Source organism: Schistocerca piceifrons, chromosome 4 (assembly GCF_021461385.2).
Source record: "Schistocerca piceifrons isolate TAMUIC-IGC-003096 chromosome 4, iqSchPice1.1, whole genome shotgun sequence".
In the NCBI taxonomy this organism is placed as follows: Eukaryota; Metazoa; Arthropoda; class Insecta; order Orthoptera; family Acrididae; genus Schistocerca; species Schistocerca piceifrons.
The window spans coordinates 604,003,893-604,026,148 of record NC_060141.1 but is presented as its reverse complement, the minus strand read 5'-3'; the positions used below and the strand labels follow the sequence as shown (position 1 = coordinate 604,026,148).

At 40.5% G+C, this 22,256-nt stretch overlaps 1 protein-coding gene across 4 annotated transcripts in view; it reads left to right on the top strand.

Moving 5' to 3' along the window:
* The window catches only part of LOC124794874 (protein pellino), a 451,201-nt gene that overhangs the window by 358,474 nt on the left and 70,471 nt on the right, over nt 1-22,256 (top strand). For 3 of the 4 annotated variants that reach the window (XM_047258555.1, XM_047258553.1, XM_047258556.1), the window contains exon 4: nt 21,838-21,888. The exons of the other annotated variant lie outside the window; for it this stretch is intronic. In XM_047258555.1, coding sequence (XP_047114511.1) covers nt 21,838-21,888 — 51 coding nt within the window. The remainder of the gene's footprint in view (nt 1-21,837; nt 21,889-22,256) is intronic. 4 annotated transcript variants of the gene reach the window in all.

Genomic DNA, 22,256 nt, shown 5'->3' with positions numbered 1-22,256 from the left:
ATTACAATTTTATAACATAAGAATACAATAACAAAGGTACAAAATACATCATTAAAACATAATAATACAGATAACATTTGTAGTACAGGCTTTACAAAAGAATAGAAATAAACATATACATCAGTGTTACAAAAATAGTGACATAAGTACATACATAAAATAATGAGAATAGTTTTCTAAACATTAATTTCACACATGAACATTGAAACAGAACAGAATTGTAAACAACTTTACAAAGAAAATAACATATTATTAATGCAACTTATATTTGAGGACAACAGTATTCCTCCTCATAGTGAATATAGCTTAGTATTAGAAGAGAAAAAAATTCTATGAAACAGTACACAGAGACAGGAAGAAAACAAATACACAAGGGTACACAAACACATAGTGGGATAACACCAATAGGAAAGGACAGGGTTCGTTTTCAGTGTAACATTTGGTACTGCAGTCCAACCCAAAACTTCATATATCTTTCCTCTTATTTCATCCTTTGTTTCCATCAAAAAAATTCTATCTAAGCATGCTTTCTGTATTTATATGTTCACACATTTCTTACCTCAACATTTATTTCCAAGAAAATCCTACCTAAACCTGTTTTCTCAATGCATTTCTTCCAATTCATCGCAACTCATTCTCTTAGAGGCTACCCCCTCTTAAGCTAACTTAAATCTACTGAGCTCAGATGCTAAAGATGCTAAACTAAGGGACGAGGCAATGCAGCATCACATAACAAATCAACACAAACAGCAATGCAAAAAAATGCAAATTGGCAAAGCTAGCAGCATAAATGAGCAAAAATCAAATTCAATAACACTATGCCTGGCAAACAGCAGCAACTTATACCTAAACATGACATAGCGCAAGCAGAAAAAATATTACACTAAACAACAATGCAGATAAGGGAAATGTATATTCACATCTTAATGTCTATGTAATTAAAGTGGTGCACCAGAAGAAGTTATCCTACCAAAAAGTTACCAATTACTTGAAAAGAAAATTATGAATGCAGTTACTAGTTCCTTCTTATTGTTCTTTCCTTTCCAAGTGCTCCTTTTTTAAAGAATGTGGATCATAAAATAATTATTTAATAGATCTGTTGACAGAAAGTGTTCACATTAGCAAATGCATTTTATTTTATAAAAGCAATGCTGCAACACAGCTGGAAACCAGATATCAAGTGAAATAAGCAATTACGCAAACCAAAGCATAAAAACATCATTCAATAGTCATGTGGCATTTCGTAAGTCAGTAGCTCTCAACTCTCATAGAAAGACACTTGTCATAATCAGGTGTGCAGATGTAAAAATATTTCTTGTCATTTTATTAGGCATTTCAGTAAATATTGTAAATTAAGAGCTAGTGTAATCATATGTTTTCAAGTTCGACCGTGTCGTTTTTGCGATGCTTTCTCTAAAGGGATGACAATGGCCAGGATAATGGCCTTCCCTTTCTTTTTTTTCTTTCTTCCTGTGCTCTGAAAGGCACGCGCTAATGACTTTTTCTCCAGGCGTCTGACACAGCTGGGTGCCCGCGACGCATTACGTGCAGGTGGTCACTTAACTTTCGTACGGAAATATTTACGACAGCAATTTTCGCTAAAGTGACAGTCTCACATAAAAATATTTCACAGGTCAAGAATTAGCGTTGCAAATCTGTAGAAACAAAATCCTATAAATATAAGTGTCCAAAAAAAATATTGGTCAGCATTGTGATACAGTCACACATTTCATAACTCTTAAAGTACGTTTCTTGGTTTCCAACATCCTTTTCATAAATCAGAGTCCCTAAACACTACTCATTATTCCTTACCTCATTATACATATACATATTCGTCGACACTTCTTCAATATTTCATCATGAGAAATACGTAGCATAATAAACATTCCTCAACAACATAATACACATCGTCGTCGTAATAATAACATCATAACACCTCAGTCAAATCTCAAAATCGTCGTAACTTCCTCCAATAATTTCCAAGCCTAAAAAATTCTCTGCTCATGTCAAAAGTGTCAGCTGCCTCAAACGTACTTTAAAAATCATGAATCCATACCAAATACATCATTCAAAGCTCTCATAGTATCACAATGGTTCCAAAAAAATATGAACAGTTTACAAAGTACAGACAAAATACAGTTTCATAAGTGTGAAGTTATCCAGCTGTGTAATTACGTAAACATCTGTCACTGATATAGTAAAAACGTTTGTCTGTCTCAGTTAAATGATCAGATAGCTGTGTAATTATGTGTTGGAGAAATATGGTACCGATGTGTAAAGTTGTATAAGCAAATACCATATTAGCTAGGGTTCCTTGTGCTTGCCAAACACATGATACACAAAGTAGGCGTGTACCCCCCTGAGGATTTATGTAATTATACCCTCAGGTGTTACAGATTACAGCAATGAAATGAAATATATCACGGAAAACTTTCTTTGTAATTCAAAAATCTTTAAAATTAAATGTTTTAAGTATAAAATTGATCCCTGAAATGCGTGTCCTGTAGCGCTAAATGTGCATCTTGTTGTAAGATAATCTCTGTGGAAGTGTCGTAGTTATCGTCCTCTGAAAGCTAAGTTCTGCAGAAGCCAATGTACTTACCTCATGATAAACAAAAGTGAAATGCTTTGCGTATAGATATCGTAGTTATAATGCTTATTGGCGTGATGAAGAAAGTACTGTACAGTAACGTAATGTTGTGCCACGAAAAAGGCTGTCTCATTGTTGCTATACCACAAAAGTTACTACTAAAACATCTTTCCAGAAGAATTTAGAAAACTGTGCAGATATAAAACAGATACACCGCAAAAGCAACATTGTAAATTGTCACTCATTAGTAGCGTCGTGATAAAATCGTGTAGCTGTCACATAAACTAACTATTGTCTCATCTGGTATCTCACAGAAAGTACTTTAAATTCAGAATGTATTTTCAAGTAAACCAAAATGTTGCATTAAAATCTCATTAGCAGTACTGGTAAATGTTCTAATCGTGCAACTAACAAGCAAGAATGTACACACACAATTACACTGTGTCGTCTGTTCGCAATAACAATGCATTCGTAATTTCTGTTTAAATAATTTCTCTTGGTTCTTGGCTGGATATTTAACTTCAAACATTGTTGCATGGTAACAGTTTCTAAAGCATACTAGTAACGTGAAGTGAAACGTTTTATGGCAAAGACAAAGTTAAAAGGCAGATTATCTTTCAATAATCGGTTTTACATGTGAAATGTGGTACAATCTTTTACTATTCATAGTACTCAGAGTTTGAACTTGAATGCAATTGTCAGGCGGTATACGTCGGTAAAGAATACTGGAATTTTTCTCAAGGTTAGCGTCTATGTTATTTTTCTCGGAGCCAGCGGGCGCACGCGGCTGCCTGCTGTGCGAGTCATTGTCTGTCTCTTTGTTGGCGCGCGCCGTTATTCGGGTTCGGAGACCTAACTTCTACAAATTCACTTTGACGAGAGGGCCCTGCCCTGTTTAAATCCCGCCAGTTCTGATGCAATTCAGGTCTGTCGTTACGATCATATCGTCTGTCGTCATGTCGGTAGATTCCATAGTTTCTTTCTTGTCGGTCACATGGTGGAGAATTTCTCCCTGAATCGTAACTGCACGCTGGTCCGTTGCGTCTAAAGTTATTCTGTCTCCCTTGATAGTATTTATTTTGGTTCCCGTATTGTCTGTTTATCTTATTATCTCTGTGATAGTCATTACCACGGAGAGGTGATCTTTCCCTGTAGTTATTACTACTCTGCCAACGGTTGTCATACGGGTGGTGTCTGTTTTGGTCACGATTTGTGTTGTGAGAATAGCCTTGTCGTATAAAGTTATTACTTCTTTCATCGCGGAATTGCGACGGATGTGACCTGTAATTGCTGTGTTCCTGGTTTCGCGTTCCGCGATTGTCAGTGTCAATTTCTAATTCTTGTAAGAGTCCCTGAAATGCTTCAATGTCGTCTTTGCAACGTCCTGCCAAAATAATATGTCGTAAATGTTCAGGCAGTTTGATTAAGCAAATGCGGATGAGTTCTGAGGGGCTGTATGGGTTTGAAAGATACTGATTCTTATGCAACATGTCTTCAAAATATTTCATAAGACTGGAAAATTCAGATTGTTCGAAACGTTTCATCATTATGATGCTATGTTTTACACGGTCTTGTGTGGCTTGAGACCAATATGCTGAGAGGAAGGCATGGTAAAACTCTCCTTCACTGTGGCAATCGTGAATTACCGATCGCATTCTTACAGCTGGTTCATTCTCCAAGTAGCCACACATAAATTCTAATCTGTGTTCTAACGACCAGTTGGGAGGAAAACAATGAGAGAATTGATGGAGCCATGCTTGTGGATGAATGTCGTTGCCAGAATTCTTAAATGTTTTGAATTTACGTGTAGTAATGAACAGCTTATAGTCAAAATCATCATGTCGGCGAGTCGCATATCGGTCATTGTTAGGTCGTGTCGGCCGTTCCATCTCAAAATTCGGTGCACATTGCCAATTTCTTTCATAACTTCCGAAATGCCCTGTGTTATTATTTTGCGGCTTTTCCGTGTTTCTAAGTCCCTCTTCCCGTGTTGGAGCGCGAGTGTCTTCTGAAATACGTAATTCTTGTATTACCTGTGTCAGCTGATCTTGTACTTCCCGGATTTCTCTTTGGTGTTGCGTATCAATTTGATTCAGATTTTGTTTCAGTTTCCTAATTTGTGCGTTCTGTTCTGTGTCATTAAAGACTACCGGTTTTGCGTCATTCAGATTATCATCTACCTTCGCAGATAAATTATTTAGCTGATCCGAAAGTTCAACTACTTTCTCTGATAATGAACACATTTCCTCAGTGTGTTTTTCTGAACCAAGTTTCAGAGTGTCCATTTGTGTTGAAATCGAATCTACTGTGTCCTTTAAGTTATCCTGAGTTTTTGCAAGTTGCGTAACCGAATCGGTAGATGCAACTGAGTCAATTTTAGCTTGCAAGGTGTTGTGATTTTCATGAACAATAGTTTGCAGTTCTTTTATGGCTGCTTCGTGATTCTGTAATGCATTTTCATGACGCGAAAAAATAGGTTGAAAATGCTCACAAATTTGAGTTTTTACGTCATTACAGACTTTTTGACATTTCGATTCAATGTTATGTAACTCAGCAGTTAAATCCTCACGTGTTTGTTCGAGAGTTTGTTCCAATGAGTCTAACTTTTTGAGATTTTGTTCCACTGTGTCTAACTGTTGCTGTGTTTGTCTCTGGTGTTGTTCCATTGTGTCTAACTGTTGCTGTGTTTGTCTCTGGTGTTGTTCCATTGTGTCTAACTTTTCAAGCTTTTGCTGTGTTTGTCTCTGATTTTGTTCCATTTGTTGCATTAATTGCAATAATAATGTATTAGTGTCTGGAATCTGTTTCTCTACGCTTTTCGGCAGTGCATTTGCACCGGCAACATTCACATTTTGACAAGCAGAAAATGCGTCTTGACTTATTTGAGAAAACGGTGATAACCCAAAACCTGAATCTACAGTATTTGCGAAATTGTGTCCTGTCATTTCGGATTCCTGAGGCGAGCTGTTGCCGACCGATCGATCGATAATGCTTCCCTGTTCACTACCTGTTTCACTGTCTACACCATTGTTTGCAGCCCGCTCCATTTCCCTATTCACAATTACCAAATTACTACTTTGAACATCAGTTAATTCATTACTCTGCGGCGCTAACACACTGCCTTCGTCTTCACTGTCATTTCTCAGTTTACTTTGGAGCCTAGTATTACGTTTTTCACACGCCATTATTGTCACAGTATTTCACACGACAACACAGAAAAACACAATTTGAAGATCAAAAATAAGAGAACACATTAACATAGCACTGAAAATAATATCTAGTTAATTGCAAGCGCAGCTGCGAAAAACTTGCTGCAAATCTACATGCATGCCACAACTGTTTTACTGTACAACAATGAAAGACTGCAACTACAAAGGAAATTCTCTCTACAATTACGCGCTAGCAATAAACAAAAGCTACACTAAATACACAAACTACAAGAAAAAATCAGAAGATTCCAGTGAGGTATCCTAGGCTAAGGGTCGACATATGAAACGTCCCCTTTGAACATTTCTACACTCGAGACTTCCCCTTTAGAACAATTATACACGACTGTGCTTAACCTGACACACAATATTTTGTTAGCGCAACGCAATCTGACTTTTAAAATTCCCTACAAAAGAATGGCCCTGACTAACATTAAACTATACCTTTCACAAATCACTTACCTTACAAAAATCTTCGCTGCTCAAGCTACTGCAATACAGCGAGCGCCACTACTGCCAGCTAAATAAAAGATTCAAACTATGGAAGGCACTAACTACTGATAGGGATAGTTAGCAAATCAAAGATATTAATAGAGAACAAACAATGTATTTACCTTAATATCATCACAAGTCATAATATATATATCAGTTCATGACAAATTGCAAACCTCCGCCATCTCTCTCCCCACATCCACCACTGCTGGCGGCTCACCTCCAACTGCGCAACGCTACGCGTTGTTCACAGCCAGCTGCCTAACACTACAATGGCGAGTATTACAACAATGCAAAGCAGCCACAGACTGCACACAGCACAGCCAGTGATTTTCATATTGAGCGCTACGTAACGTTGCCAATAAGAAAACATAAACAGCCTACTTACACTTTTACCGACCTCCCGACTCAGCAGCATTAGTGGCAGAACAACGGAGAGAAAATTTGGAATACATTTCACATAAATTTTCTCAGCATGTTATAGTCTTAGGTGGAGATTTCAATTTACCAGATATATACTGGGACACTCAGATGTTTAGGACGGGTGGTAGGGACAGAGCATCGAGTGACATTATACTGAGTGCACTATCCGAAAATTACCTCGAGCAATTAAACAGAGAACCGACTCGTGGAGATAACATCTTGGACCTACTGATAACAAACAGACCCGAACTTTTCGACTCTGTATGTACAGAACAGGGAATCAGTGATCATAAGGCCGTTGCAGCATCCCTGAATATGGAAGTTAGTAGGAATATAAAAAAAGGGAAGAAGGTTTATCTGTTTAGCAAGAGTAATAGAAGGCAGATTTCAGACTACCTAACAGATCAAAACTAAAACTTCTGTTCCGACACTGACAATGTTGAGTGTTTATGGAAAAAGTTCAAGGCAATCTTAAAATGCGTTTTAGATAGGTACGTGCCGAGTAAAACTGTGAGGGACGGGAAAAACCCACCGTGGTACAACAGCAAAGTTAGGAAACTACTGTGAAAGCAAAGAGAGCTTCACTGCAAGTTTAAACGCAGACAAAACCCCTCAAACAGAAGCTAAACGATGTCAAAGTTAGCGTAAGGAGGGCTATGCGTGAAGCGTTCAGTGAATTCGAAAGTAAAATTCTATGTACCGACTTGACAGAAAATCCTACGAAGTTCTGGTCTTACGTTAAATCAGTAAGTGGCTCGAAACAGCATATCCAGACACTCCGGGATGATGATGGCATTGAAACAGAGGATGACACGCATAAAGCTGAAACACTAAACACCTTTTTCCAAAGCTGTTTCACAGAGGAAGACCGCACTGCAGTTCCTTCTCTAAATCCTCGCACAAACGAAAAAATGGCTGACATCGAAATAAGTGACCAAGGAATAGAAAAGCAACTGGAATCACTCAACAGATGAAAGTCCACTGGACCTGACGGGATACCAATTCGATTCTACACAGAGTACGCGAAAGAATTTGCCCCCCTTCTAACAGCCGTGTACCGCAAGTCTCTAGAGGAACGGAAGGTTCCAAATGATTGGAAAAGAGCACAGGTAGTCCCAGTCTTCAAGAAGGGCCGTCGAGCAGATGCGCAAAACTATAGACCTATATCTCTGACGTCGATCTGTTGTAGAATTTTAGAACATGTTTTTTGCTCGAGTATCACGTCGTTTTTGGAAACCCAGAATCTACTATGTAGGAATCAACTTGGATTCCGGAAACAGCGATCGTGTGAGACCCAACTCGCTTTATTTGTTCATGAGACCCAGAAAATATTAGATACAAGCTCCCAGGTAGATGCTATTTTTCTTGACTTCCGGAATGCGTTCGATACAGTTCCGCACTGTCGCTTGATAAAGTAAGAGCCTACGGAATATCAGACCAGCTGTGTGGCTGGATTGAAGAGTTTTTAGCAAACAGAACACAGCATGTTGTTATCAATGGAGAGACGTCTACAGACGTTAAAGTAACCTCTGGCGTGCCACAGGGGAGTGTTATGGGACCATTTCTTTTCACAATATATATAAATGACCTAGTAGATAGTGTCGGAAGTCCCATGCGGCTTTTCGCGGATGATACTGTAGTATACTGAGAAGTTGCAGCATTAGAAAATTGTAGTGAAATGCAGGAAGATCTGCAGCGGATAGGCACTTGGTGCAGGGAGTGGCAACTGACCCTTAACATAGACAAATGTAATGTATTGCGAATACATAGAAAGAAGGATCCTTTATTGTATGATTATATGATAGCGGAACAAACACTGGTAGCAGTTACTTCTGTAAAATATCTGGGAGTATGCGTGCGGAACGATTTGAAGTGAAATGATCATATAAAATTAATTGTTGGTAAGGCGGGTACCAGGTTGAGATTCATTGGGAGAGTGCTGAGAAAATGTAGTCCATCAACAAAGGAGGTGGCTTACAAAACACTCATTCGATCTATACTTGAGTATTGCTCATCAGTGTGGGATCCGTACCAGATCGGGATGACGGAGGAGATAGAGAAGATCCAAAGAAGAGCGGCGCGTTTCGTCACAGGGTTATTTGGTAACCGTGATAGCGTTACGGAGATGTTTAATAAACTCAAGTGGCAGACTCAGCAAGAGAGGCGCTCTGCATCGCGGTGTAGCTTGCTCGCCAGGTTTCGAGAGGGTGCGTTTCTGGATGAGGTATCGAATATATTGCTTCCCCCTACTTATACCTTCCGAGGAGATCACGAATGTAAAATTAGATAGATTAGAGCGCGCACGGAGGCTTTCAGACAGTCGTTCTTCGCGCGAACCATACGCGACTGGAACAGGAAAGGGAGGTAATGACAGTGGCACGTAAAGTGCCCTCCGCCACACACCGTTGGGTGGCTTGCGGAGTATAAATGTAGATGTAGATGTAGACAGTTTCTTTGCACTTAGGTCGCCGATTGTGTCTCTGCATACCACCAGACCACTTGTGCACGCTCCTTCATATCCTCCATTTTGCCAAAACAATTGATTGCAGCTCCACTACGGCCACTTGGCGTATAAAATTTGCACACCACAAACTTGTTGAGTTGCTCTGTCTGCCCCTTCAGGATTCACAGGTCTACCATCTGAGTTGAAAAAGATATAGAATATTAAAATGTTGGAGTCTCATTGAGGACACCCTGTATTGTACCTTGAGCTGGAACTTTAGACTGGTATAATGGTGTCGCGTGAAAAAAATTCAAAGTGTCGGAGCTAAGCTTATCGTCACTGGTATATCGTCTCAATGTTCTGTATTTTCCTTTACCAGCAGTGGTCCAACACGATGAAATATTACTTCTAAATCGCTAACGCAGTTAATAAACAGAATATTCCGTGTCATCTTTGTCTCATCCACGATGCTCTCGCATTTATTATGTATAATGTATTAATTATTCCAGTACTTGCGCTTCTTTCTACGATTTCGGCTTTACCTCCAAAGAGACCGGCTGTTGCGACAGTGGCTGCTAGCAAACTGACGTTGTGATCACTAGAATAATGTGCCTGGTAGTATCTAGGCGTGAATGAAATCACGCATGCACACACGTCAAGCGATGCGTGTGCAAACATCCATGCCTCTTCCGGTGCGTGTGGCAAACAGGCGCAAGGCGCAAATGTGTGTAAACGAACCTTGAAGCACAACAAGGGACGGGACGTTTAGCGCAAGGACGAAACGTAAACAGAAGTTACTATGCTGGAGGCATCTTATTGCCCACCTCGCCATTGCGGACGGACAAGGCCGCTGCTGGTCACAAGCCGATTGCCAATAGTTCAACGTACGTAGTTGGCTAGAGGGTAACACGGGGCAGCGGCAGAAACAACCTATGTGAATGTAGGAATGTCAAAGTGATGACTGTTTTCGCCAACGATTTTCCACTCTGCAGTTGCATCTAGTAGAAGGAGGTTATTCCCTGACGTCTTAAGACATGTCCTACCATTCTGCCCCTTTTTCTTGTTTTTCCCACGTGCTCCTTTATTCGTATATTCTGCGATGAATCACCTCACTCCTTATAAGTCCACCCAATTCTCATCATTATTCTGTAGCACTGCATTATAAACGCTTCTATTGTCTTCTGTCCCAGTTTTCACACTGTCCACGATTCACTACCACACAGTGCTGTGATTCAAATATACGTTCTCAGAAATTACTTCATGTTAAGGCCTATGTAAAACTTCTGTTGTTGCTTCCTCCGTCATGGGTTATTTTGCATCCAGTGTAACAGAATTCATTAACTTCCTCTACTTCATGATCGCCAACGTTGATGTTAAACTAATTGCAATTTTTCATTTCTTCTACTTCTCAATAATTTTCTTTTTTCCAATTTCCTCTGCTCATACTCGCCATTAAATTCTGACCTGACTATGACGGCGCAAAATATCCTCGATTCAACGCGGTTTGTATATCGTTAACTATACTGGGCGAGTCGCGTAAGGCGTAGCATCACATTTATTTCGTGAACGGTTCAAGATACCGAAGGAGGGTTGTCGGCGAATGATAGTACGCGTAGAGCACTTTTTTTTCTTTTTTTTGCGTAGTTAATATTAGTAACTTTTTCGATCGAGATATTGAAGCAAGTATGTTTCTTAACGGAACTGCTTTGTTTAACAGCATTCAAAATCGCTTGTTATCACTGGAGTTGAAAGTCTTTTCATAAATATTCTAGAAGTGCGCTAAAATCGAAAAGCATGACGGTCGGAATCGGCGACTGGGGTGTAAAGTTCTTATGTCAGACTTCGACGTTATATGCAGCAAGAATGTAGGCTTACGCTACTAAGGTAAAACATGTTTCCTCTTGGCCATAGATACGGGGTCAGCAACGACTTCTGTAAATTGAACTGTGTGTTTACTTACAGGATATGAAAGGAGGCTTAAGAAAACTAATTCGAATGTGTGTACGTACTCCTGTAGTTCAAACAGATTCGAAAGTCTTGATACAGCGACATTCTGGCACTTGAGTCCCAGTTGACGGTGTTTACCGTATATTAACCAGTTCTGAGTGCCCTGCTTTCCAATTTATACACATTTTCCTTATATTTTTACGAAGTGTTAAAACACCAACATTAGCAAGTGCCATAACATTGTACTCCTTTTTTCAAGTGCTTTCAATTGCCAATAAAGTACGTTGTTCCATTTAAGCAAAAACATACGTAGGCCCTACTTCAATATCTTGATTGAGAGGAAGCAAGGTAAGTAGACTTTAAACAAGTAGGTCACTCACTGCTAGTATGCGGCCATTGGCAAACACCCGCTTATATCGTAGGGTAGACAGCAGTGCTTCAGAATTCGTTCAGTTCTCCGTTGCGCTAAGCCGATGGTCCCTGTCTAGGGGTAAACACCAACCAACCCGAGGGTTAAAATGAAATTTTCTGCGTAGTACAAACTAAAAGCGTTTGGTTGTGTTTGCCACAATTATTTTTAAAAGATCATTACTGTTATCACAATTTTGTTAAACTCTAATATTCATTATATAATGTTACCAGTAATTACATTTTCCTCGATTACTAACTTTGTGCAAGACACTGCGGTGGAGGTTACAGGTTCTTCACTTGGTCCACCCCCTACACACATACTTTGTGCTTTGTACCATTCATCGATAATTGTAAAAGTGAGACACATACGTAACAAACGTTAAGTGTCTTGTGCAAATGTGTACTCCATGTAGTAGGTAGTTATTGCAGTAGACCAAAAATTTTATCATCAACCACTTAGAAACAGATAAATGAACTAATTAGCAGCATATTATAAAAGTAACTACGTAAGGGCTTTGTAGTGCTGTACATATTATTTATTATTATTTATATTATTATTGTGTTCAGACACAAAGCATTAACAGCCTTAAGTCCTCCAATTTGTGCTACTCCAGAAGTAAGGAAGCAAACAGTCAAGAGATTAACAAACAAAGTATGGTGCACGCATTTTAACTTTGTTAGTTTGAAATGGTGGTGCAGGATGCAGGCGAAGTAAGTTCCGCTAGAGAGAGTAGTTCTTTAGGGGAAGCAAGTTTTGTTAAAAGTGTCTACGATCACTACGAATAGTTGGCTTTTTATATGTGCGGAGGAGTTGTACCTTGCTCTCTCAGTGCACCGGGAATTGCTGTGGAATGTGAAAGTAAATTTTTGGCTGTGGTAGCAGTGAAAATAAAAACAAGAAACTGAATGGATTTGGGGCACGATTTATTAGGTGCACTGACGGCCAACTCAAATATAAGAAAGGTTCTTAGACATAGACAGTACTAACTGTCTCGTTGACTCGTTAGTTCGTGGCTTAATAAAACATAAAAAATAAATAACATTCGTGTCTCAACATTCATCTTTCATCATTTCAAAAATAAGTGTTCAAACATTTTTTAAATGGTGGTGGAGGTTGGACGGGGAGAGGAGTAGCTAATATCTGATGGTGCTCATGGACAGTGGTCTAAGTAAGTTCGTGGAACACGGCACTAAGCAGTAACTGATGCTGTTCCTCTGTATGTTTCTCATACTAATCACAGACGACTGTACATTTCAGCTCTGATGCATTTTGAAACAACTATTGTTCTAATTAGTCAAGCTGGAAGCTCTGTACGTTAACAGATAGCTCAAATTAGCAGAAAATTGAACATGTAGCTTTAAAGTCTCTCGCAACTGCATATGTCTACCGTTTATAATAAGCATCAAATCAGCGTGAGTAACATTGAAGAAATCTTGTGAGTGGGGAGTTAAAAACTTGGTGTATAGTTTGTAGTTTGGCATCAGATATGTTGTGATTATTATTAAATAACTGCGATGTTGTTTTAAATGATGTTTGCGAAAATATACTACGACTCTACCTGTGTACTGAAACGTTCAGGAGGTGGAGGTGTGAACCTTATTTGGGAATCATAGTAATTCCATCATGATGCGCTACTTCTTTTGCAGCAGGCTGACAATTTTTTTGTTGATAACGTAGCGAACTTTAAATGTTGTTGCAATTGAAGACAATCCGGCGCTCTTCGCAAACAGTGATGTACGTGTTAAAGAAGTCATGGAACCTATGAACGATACGTGTTAAACTAGAGATTCCCGGAGAATGAGATTATTTTCTTGGAATTGCGGATACGGCCTCAACGTTAAAAACCGGGAGAATATTTGAAGATTTTGGAACTTTGTTCGGTTATGACTGCAGGGAGAAGGATAAGACCTTAAGCATTTTAGAAAGGAATTTTGTGACAACCGTGAATCCTGCCTCGGGCATGGATATGTGTGATGTCCTTAGGTTAGTTAGGTTTAAGTAGTTCTAAGTGCTAGGGGACTGATGACCTCAGATGTTAAGTCCCTTAGTGCTCAAAGCCATTTGAACCATTTTTGTTAAAAATAACCTGCACGCCGTCATTGGTCTCTGAAGCAATATAAGAAATGCGAGGGTGCCTTACATATTGACTACTGGTTGAACCAAAACAGAATAAGGAATTATTTTCCAGAGTTAAAGGTCTTGCTGCATTCCACAACGTGTAAAGTGAAAAACTTGATGCTGCTTAACCGCTCCCAGGAAATGCGAACGCTTTTCCTTTTTCTGATGGTGCTACCGTTGCTGAGGACAAAAGACAACTCACCTATCTCTACTTCTGCTGTAGTTTCAACGTAGGCTGAAGGCAGAACTTCAAATAACATACTTTCCTATTCTAAGTGAACATATAACCTGCCTTGATGTGAAATGCAATGATAAAATAACCTGCGCCAGCCGGTGTGGCCGAGCGGTTCTAGGCGCTTCAGTCTGAACCGCGCGACCGCTACAGTCGCAGGTTCGAATCCTGCCTCGGGCATGGATATGTGTGATGTCCTTAGGTTAGTTAGGTTTAAGTAGTTCTAAGTGCTAGGGGACTGATGACCTCAGATGTTAAGTCCCTTAGTGCTCAAAGCCATTTGAACCATTTTTGTTAAAAATAACCTGCACGCCGTTAGGAGCAGTCTTGTTTCATTTCATACTCGTCCTAAACGTGACGCTGCTGTTAGCCATAACTTTATTGTTACTAGTTGTTTCCTGGCATCATTATTTTTATTTATTTGTGAGTAATGAGTGTGAATCCGGAATACATTCAGTATTTTCGCAAAACTGCGAAACGTAACATCACCTGGTTGCAATGACAGACAGCACAGTTACACCTGCCCTTTTTCATATTACCGGCAATTCATTATTCGCTATAAAAGTGTACAACAGGAATCACAACAATAATAATTGCACACGAAAACAATGTTCAATACGCAGTCCTGTCTCTCCCGTGAAGTCACAGAAGACATCATTGGCAGTTTCGCGCGAGAAATCGGAATACATCCCGATCCCTACCTTCCACCCTGAGAAACAGTGATTAAGACGAGTGAACATGCAACAAATTTACGTGCGTCTCAGCATACTATCTATTTGCGGAAGATTTCATTTCGATATTTTAAACCTTCACGAAATAAGAGGTACTACGCCTTATGCGACTCACCATGTGTATTAAGAAGTGGGAATGACTTTACGTAAGTTTCAGTTGCGTCATCACGATAGCGCATTTTGTGCAATGGCTTAAACCCACCGTGTTTAAACCAGATTTTACACATACTTCAGAACTGTGTTCCTTTGGGATCAGTATTACATCTTCGTGAACAAATTTTGTTTAGGTATTTTGGAAATTTTTGTTTGTAGAGATACTGTAATCCGGATACTAAATAACAGAAAAAGGATAAAAAATCGATACCAAAAGCACATTTATTCTCATGAAAATGAAAAACATAAACTAATGCACACAGATTTTCAACTTAAAGTATAAAGACAGCTTTGATGTATCACAGATCAAAGTTTTCTTTCTTTTTTTTATTCTGTGCAGTTTTCTGGGACTTAATGGTTCCGCTAACTATAAATTACGTATAAATGAGCAGATTTACTAAGGAGTTCAGTCATTATTGAGAACAGTATAAAATGTATAAAGGAACAAAATTTCCAACTTCAGACGTTATTGGAACGGAGAAGATGGTAATTTCGATTTGCTTTTGTAGAAAGAGGACGCACCGCACGGGCTGTAAACTTACGGCGCGCCATTTGATAGATCACAGCAATGTATGTATTCACCCTATAGTTCCTGACATTTCTAAGTTGCGACGAAAACTTTTCGCTAGATGGCAGCACGAGACATACAGGACAGTCGTCCCAATGCTCGAAACTGATTATTATTTTAGTGGAACAAGTGTGTCCCATCAGCCACGAAAAGGCTACAAAGCTGCTTTTGGCGCACGAAAGGCAGTTTTGTTTTGCGTGGTATGTGGGTCACTGGCGCAGGGGCTCGCGGGCCGATCAATGCGCGCGTCACATTTCGCACTCCCGCACGGCTTGGCGCGTGTGCTCCCCGCCATCGTGGGAACCAACTCACACCACACACCATCGATTCTTCAGCGTCAGATTACGGCGTGCCGGGCTTTATCAAGGCCCTGAGAAGTATTCCTACATTTCCAGGAACCGGTTCTTCACTAAGGGGCAGAAAGGCAGACGACTTGTCGCCTTCCGTGGAAGGCATTCATCGTTACGTGGGAGCAATACATTACGCTGGTTGTTGTTTTGTAACTGACAGTATTGACAAAACTGCAAGCAATGTGCACGAGGCTGGAGAGATTTAAACCTGTACCATATGAAAGAAGCGTGCTGACAAATCCTATGACTTCAAAGGCTGAATAGTGTAAAATGACGTGGAGTTTTATGTCGTTATTATCTGTCTCATGTCAGTGCTTTATGTGGAAATCAGTGGTGAGATACTTCCCATAAATTATCAAATTGTCGTATATACACCCTCGCAAGCGTGCACTTGGTAAGTTCTTGAAATCAACTAGGTGCTTTTCACAGAGTTCCATGTCAATCAAATTATATGAGACTGATTTTCTATCTAGAATCCACTTCATAATTCATCATCAACTTTTCTTCAGTTTTTCTTTCGGTTCCACCGCCAATTCCATTCTCTGCACTAAATTAGGTGACCTTAATAAAGTAATAGAATCTGTGAGAGCTCTTTCACGAGCAGCTTACCAGGATCAAGTGAGTCACGTCTTCGTAGATAGTTTAGTTGGAGGGAACTACCCACGACTGTTCGGAGTGAAGCTCGCAAATGCACGAAAGCTAGCACGGCAGCGCAGTCGTTTCCACGCCCCGTGGGAACGGACTTAAAATTATAGGCGACACGTACGTCGTAAGCGTACGCACCTCGATTTTCCGCTAGAACAATGGATAAGTGCACAGTGTCTCCACTATTGCGAAGCAGAACCATAAACACTATGGGAAATTATATGAATGAGTGATGTCTGTTCTTTAGGACATTTCGGAAAAAAAAGACACCACGTGGAAATCCGGTTTGTGATAAATATTACGTAAATTGAAGGGTGGATGGGGGAGAAAGAAAAGGGAAGGAACTAATGACAGCAGCTGCATATGGACTTTATGAGGAATCACGAGTGAAAATGTGTACCAGACCGCGACTCGAACCCGGGATCTCCAGCGTAGTGAGCAGTTGCGTTAACCACTTCGCCATCCGGACATTGTTTATCGCAAATGAGCGGACTATCTCTGCACGCTCCCGGGTCGACTCACACTCCTATCTAGCGCACACATCTGCAGTCTCCGTCCATGTCTTCATGCTCGCTAATTTTAGATTCCCACTGGAGGTAGAGCGTAAACGTGCATCCGCACTCAAGGTTGTGGAAAATGTTAGCTTCGCATGGTATTTGGTCTGAGAAATCTAATTAGACCTCTATATGTTGTAGCTCTGATAGGAACAGTAGAATGTTTTCGACGGAGTACACGTTAAACTTAAAGGCCACCGACAAAATTTCGGAAGTTGTTCGGAGATATTTCCTGAGTGTTTTGGTATGAGGGACGGGTGGTTTCCGGTGGTTCGTTATAGAGTAGTAACGTAGTTATACTGAGTGGTTATAAAGTGCAGATCCAGCGTGGGGTGGAATAACCATGTGGCAGCGAAACATGGAAGTAGTGCTAATGTGTTAATGAAGAACGGATTCGCGCTGAAAAAAGAAATCAAGTTTTGCCTGCGAGGTGCAAATCTAACTCTGTACAGCATCTCGTCGACGTGTCCTGTGCTCATATTGAACAAATTGTGTAACCGGTGGTTTCTAATAAAATCAACAGCATGCCTTACTCGCTTGTTTGACCTCTTATGCCCACTTTCCGTTTCTAATCTATTGCATACGGAAATATTTCTGTACGTCTTTCTAGTATTCAAACGACTGAATTGCAACTGGTGGCCAAAATAGGAACTAATTTTTTTCCAGCATAAATTGGTTCCGCATTAAAGCATTAGAATATCTACGAAGTTTCACTGCCATACAATAGCAGCCTTGTTGGACCCATGTGAATGGCTATACTTAAACGATAACCACCCGGTAGTTTACAAGGTACGTTCAATAAGTAATGCAACACTTTTTTCCCCCCCACAGCCAATTTCTGTTGAAAAACTGAGGAATTAGTTGTAGGACATCGTGGAATATTCTCACTTCAGACAATATGGTTTTATGAAGTTCCACTCAGTGGCGGCTTTAAATGTAGCCTTCAAAATGGCATCTCTAACAGAAGTGTGTTTCAAACAGAGAGCTGTCACTCCGTTTATTTTGACGGACAACCAGAGCATCGCAGATATTCATAGGCGCGGTGAACAAAAGTACGGTGAGTTGTTACGCGAGGCGTCTGTCATCATCGCAACAAGGTCGCGCAACCCTGTCCGCGCTCTCGAGTGCCGGCCGGCCGCTAACGTCTGTGACTCTTGCAATGTTGGAACGTGCGGACACTTTTAGTCAAGGTGATAGGCAAACACCCCGCCGCTCAACTGGGCGTCTCTGTTGGTAGTACTGACACAGTCGTCGACCAGTTGTGGGCACTCTAAGCTGTGTGCTAGCTGGGCTCCTCTCCGCTTAACAGAAGACCATAAAGAGCAACGAAGGACCATCTATTTGGAGTTGCTCGCGCGCAATGAGGCTGATCGTGACAACTTTTTGTCGAACGTAGACACAGACAATGAAACATGGAGTCATCACTTCGAACCGAAAACAAAACGGCAGTTCTTCGAGTGGCGCCACACCACCTCTCCTCCGAAGAAAAAGTACAGTGCCACACCCTCAGCTCGTCAAGTCGTGGCGATGATCTTTTGGGACGCTGAAGGGGTTGTTCTGTTTGAGGCCCTCCCTCATGGTGCGACGATCAACTCTGAAGTGTATTGTGCTACCTTAAGAAAACTGACTTAGTCGCCACCAAAATGCAAACAAACTTCTGCTTCTCCATGACAGCGAAAGGCCGCTCATGCCTGCGCACCCGAGCGGACCTAAGAACATTCCGTTGGACTGTTCTTCCTAATCCATCCTACAGCCCGGATTAAGCACTTTCCAACTTCCATCTCTTTGGTCCAATGAAGGATGCGCTCCGCGAAAGCAGTACACGGATGACGGGGAGGTTATTGATGCTGCGCGATGTTGGTGCCAACGTCGACCAGTCGGGTGGTACCATACGGCATGCAGGCGCTCCCAGTAAGGTGGCATAAGGCTGTCGCATTGAAGAGAGATTATATTGAAAAATGTGGTAGCCAGAAGAGCGAAAACTGATATGGTCAATTGGAATCCCGAATAAAACCCAACATGTTTTGAGAAAAAAATAGTGTTGCATTACTTATTGAAGCCCTTCGTATTTGGTTTGTTACCCCAATTACCTTTGTTTCTGTGAAAATACTGTCGCATTAGTGAAAAATCCTGTAATATTCTGTCACTGAAACGTGGAACACAAAACAGAGTAATGCGACCACCCTAAAGCCCATTTTACACGAGCAGCTTTCTGACCAAAATAAAGTACATGCCGTGGATGCGCTTCACATACTTGCTACGTGGCTGGCCGCTCATTTACACACGAGCGGATCGATGCCGTCAATGACCAGTTGACTGTGTCGAATTTGTGGTTCTAAGACTTTGGGCGTACTGCAGACTATATCAGAAACTGGAACATTCGATTTCCAGACACCATACTTGACTGGTCTAGCAAATCCTCTTCGCTCTCGTGTTTACACGACAGCGAAAAATTTGAGAACGAAAAATAAACTGGGCAATTATTGTCATCAATAGTAAAGATCGTGAATGAAAGCAACATGTTTGTTTCGAAATTAAGGGACACAGCGCATATTGCCAGTGTTTCCACTGTTACGCAGATATTTTCAGTGCAATGCAAATCAGAGGTAAATATGGATAATAAATAAAAACGAAATGCAATTACCCCGACGAGGCACCAGAAACCCCGGGTCGCTTATGCTAGGTTACTCATAAAATATCCGTGAAGAACCTCCGAAATTCAGTTGGCAGAGTTCGCATTCACTCTGCATATTTCGTTGAACTTAAAACACCACTGGTTTCGAGTTCTTTGACTTCTTTGTGGATAGGTTCCGCCTTGAGCAAACAGATTTTATTCTTCTTTACCCATACATGTTTCGGTGGGTATGCGTACTTGTTTTCTTAGTAATACATGCTGCTTTCCATATTTTACGTTATTGTTTTTTTTAGTTTCTTTTTTGTAAGTTCCCCGTAGTCTTCACTGTGAAAATGGGCTTTAAACTTGCACTGCCTCACTGTTTTACAAGATACATATTGTGTAAGTTCCAAGTGCGTATAACTCTCTGCCATCTGCAGAGCGAATCGACAAACAGTGGGTGGCGGGTGAAACTCAAAACAGATACTTCGGTAGCACGACTTCGTTTCACTGCCGGGCCACGTGGCACGTTGTACAGTGATCAGTCCATCACCTCGGTATCTATTTGAGCGGTTTAAATTCTTCAACATCTGTTTTCGTTTCGTAGTAAAGAGCACAGAACACCGAAATATCATAACTGCAAGGTCCCTGTTACGATACGGGAACAAACAATAGCGTTCATCGTGATATGGGAGCAACTTCGAATACGAGAAAATATGGCACGGGAATCCGTATTCTTGCTTTGCGAAATGAGAATGTAGATGACCTTTTTCATTTATGCCTTATGAGTGAACCTGGTAGTCTGATAAAGTGTGTCCTGGAAACGTTTTTGTTACCTTCCAGAGTAATCAGAGAGTAAGATAAACATCTCGTAGCTGGAGTTAACAGTAATTTAGAATTTTGTAAGTGATATCGTGGTCGTCTTTTGACTGTAAAATTATTCATTTGTAAAACCACCCGGGTGGTTTTGAAACGTGCTTGCGCTATCAGGTTACATCTAGTTAAAAAAAGGCTAATATTTACGGAGTGGCCATTTGTACAGTGATGGGTAAGTAGAAATATTGGACTGAAGCTGTTTACACCTGCGAGTGTGCTGACTAAACCATAAACCGTATTTAACTGGGCTAGCAAATCCGCTTCAGACCTTAACATCTTAAACACAAGAGCGAAAAACGATCTCCCAAATTTGGTTTTTGTCTTTCGGAAGACGTGTTTCGTGTAAACGCAGTGATTCTGTGGACTCTTGTCTTTTTTGTTACTGCTCACGAATCCGCCTGTGAACTTCTCGATTTAAATGTATTGTAAGTATATTGCTTGTATTCTACGTTATTTTAGTTCGCATCCGGTTTTCACACTTTTCTGACATTTAAGAGAGAAAAATATCGACACGAAAAGAAAACACGCAAAAACACCCATTCACACTCCACAATATCACTCCGTCCCCAATGTCGACCGTTCCAACTGAAAAATAGCCGTTTTTGTGTGTGATACTTGCTTCTAGAGGTAGGTTAACGTTTCTCATCGGAGTAAAATCAGTAATGGGGTTAAAATATTTCTAAAACGGTCCTCGGAACATAAGACATTTTGCTTAAAGCCTTACTGATTTAAAGTGTTTCACCGGTTCTATTTCCTTCCTCTTCCTCCTCCTCCTCCTCCCCCTGTCTCCGCTACATTTATTACCGTTCTGCTAGACTAGTACAATAGTTACATATTCTAAAACATTTAATGATTTTCGAAACGACGAGGTCATTCGTATAGCAATTAAACATATGTAGATAAAATATTGTCAGTTACATTACATGTTGTTTGGTTTATGCAATTGCTCTGGGTGCCAATATATGGACAAGCAAGTATTTGCATCATAAAATATATGCAGTGAAAAAATAAAAAAATATGCTAGTAAGAAGTTTGTGTGGTAATAAAATATTGTCAAACCAATATGACGGTGGATGGGCCACTTGTGGCCTGAAGACGGAGTGCTAACAATATGACGGTCCTTCTTCGATGTTTTGAGTGTTAGTGAAGTATCAAATTCCTACGTAAGGCTCCCTCCTCGCGAGATTTGCAGACGATTTACTAAAGGAAACTCTTAAGTTTTGCTGGGTACCGAAAGCGTACGCTAGGTCTTACTGCTGCAAGTTGATCGTTCACGGCATATTCAGAATCTGCACATTACCTTGACATTTCGCACTTCTACCAATCAAAATTAGTGACGCTATTTCGAGAAAGAAAAATGCTACATGCTTTTCAGGACAGATGGTTTCGAAAAACGTGACCGATTCGACGCAGGCAATGTACAATTGCATGTACTATCTGTGTTATGTTAACAGCCTAAGTATTTTTAATATTTCGCTTTCAGATGGTGGGGAGTCGATCATGCCGCCATCCAGTTGCCTTCTACCGCGCAAATGTGAGCTCAGTATCTTTTTCTTTACGCTTGCAGTGCCCGCATTTTTGTCTTGCAGACCCTCACCTTCTTAGCTAGTTATCACTGTTCGATCATTTCTTCAGATCGCTGTCTTGTTTCATCAAGATTGTCTCATCAAATGCATTGGAAAATAGGAGCCACTCTAAGAACTCAATGCGTAGAATGTGTACGAAAATACTGTCATGAAGTGAAGAAGAGTACCACTATTACGTGTGCTACAAATTGAGCCGATAACGCTCATTACTGTCTTCCGATGCAGGCCATTTGAGTAGTTTGGGTGGTAATCTTTCACTACCATAGTTGCTTGTGCAATGTTGGTGTCTTCGTAGCTGATACAAAGGCAGTAAACT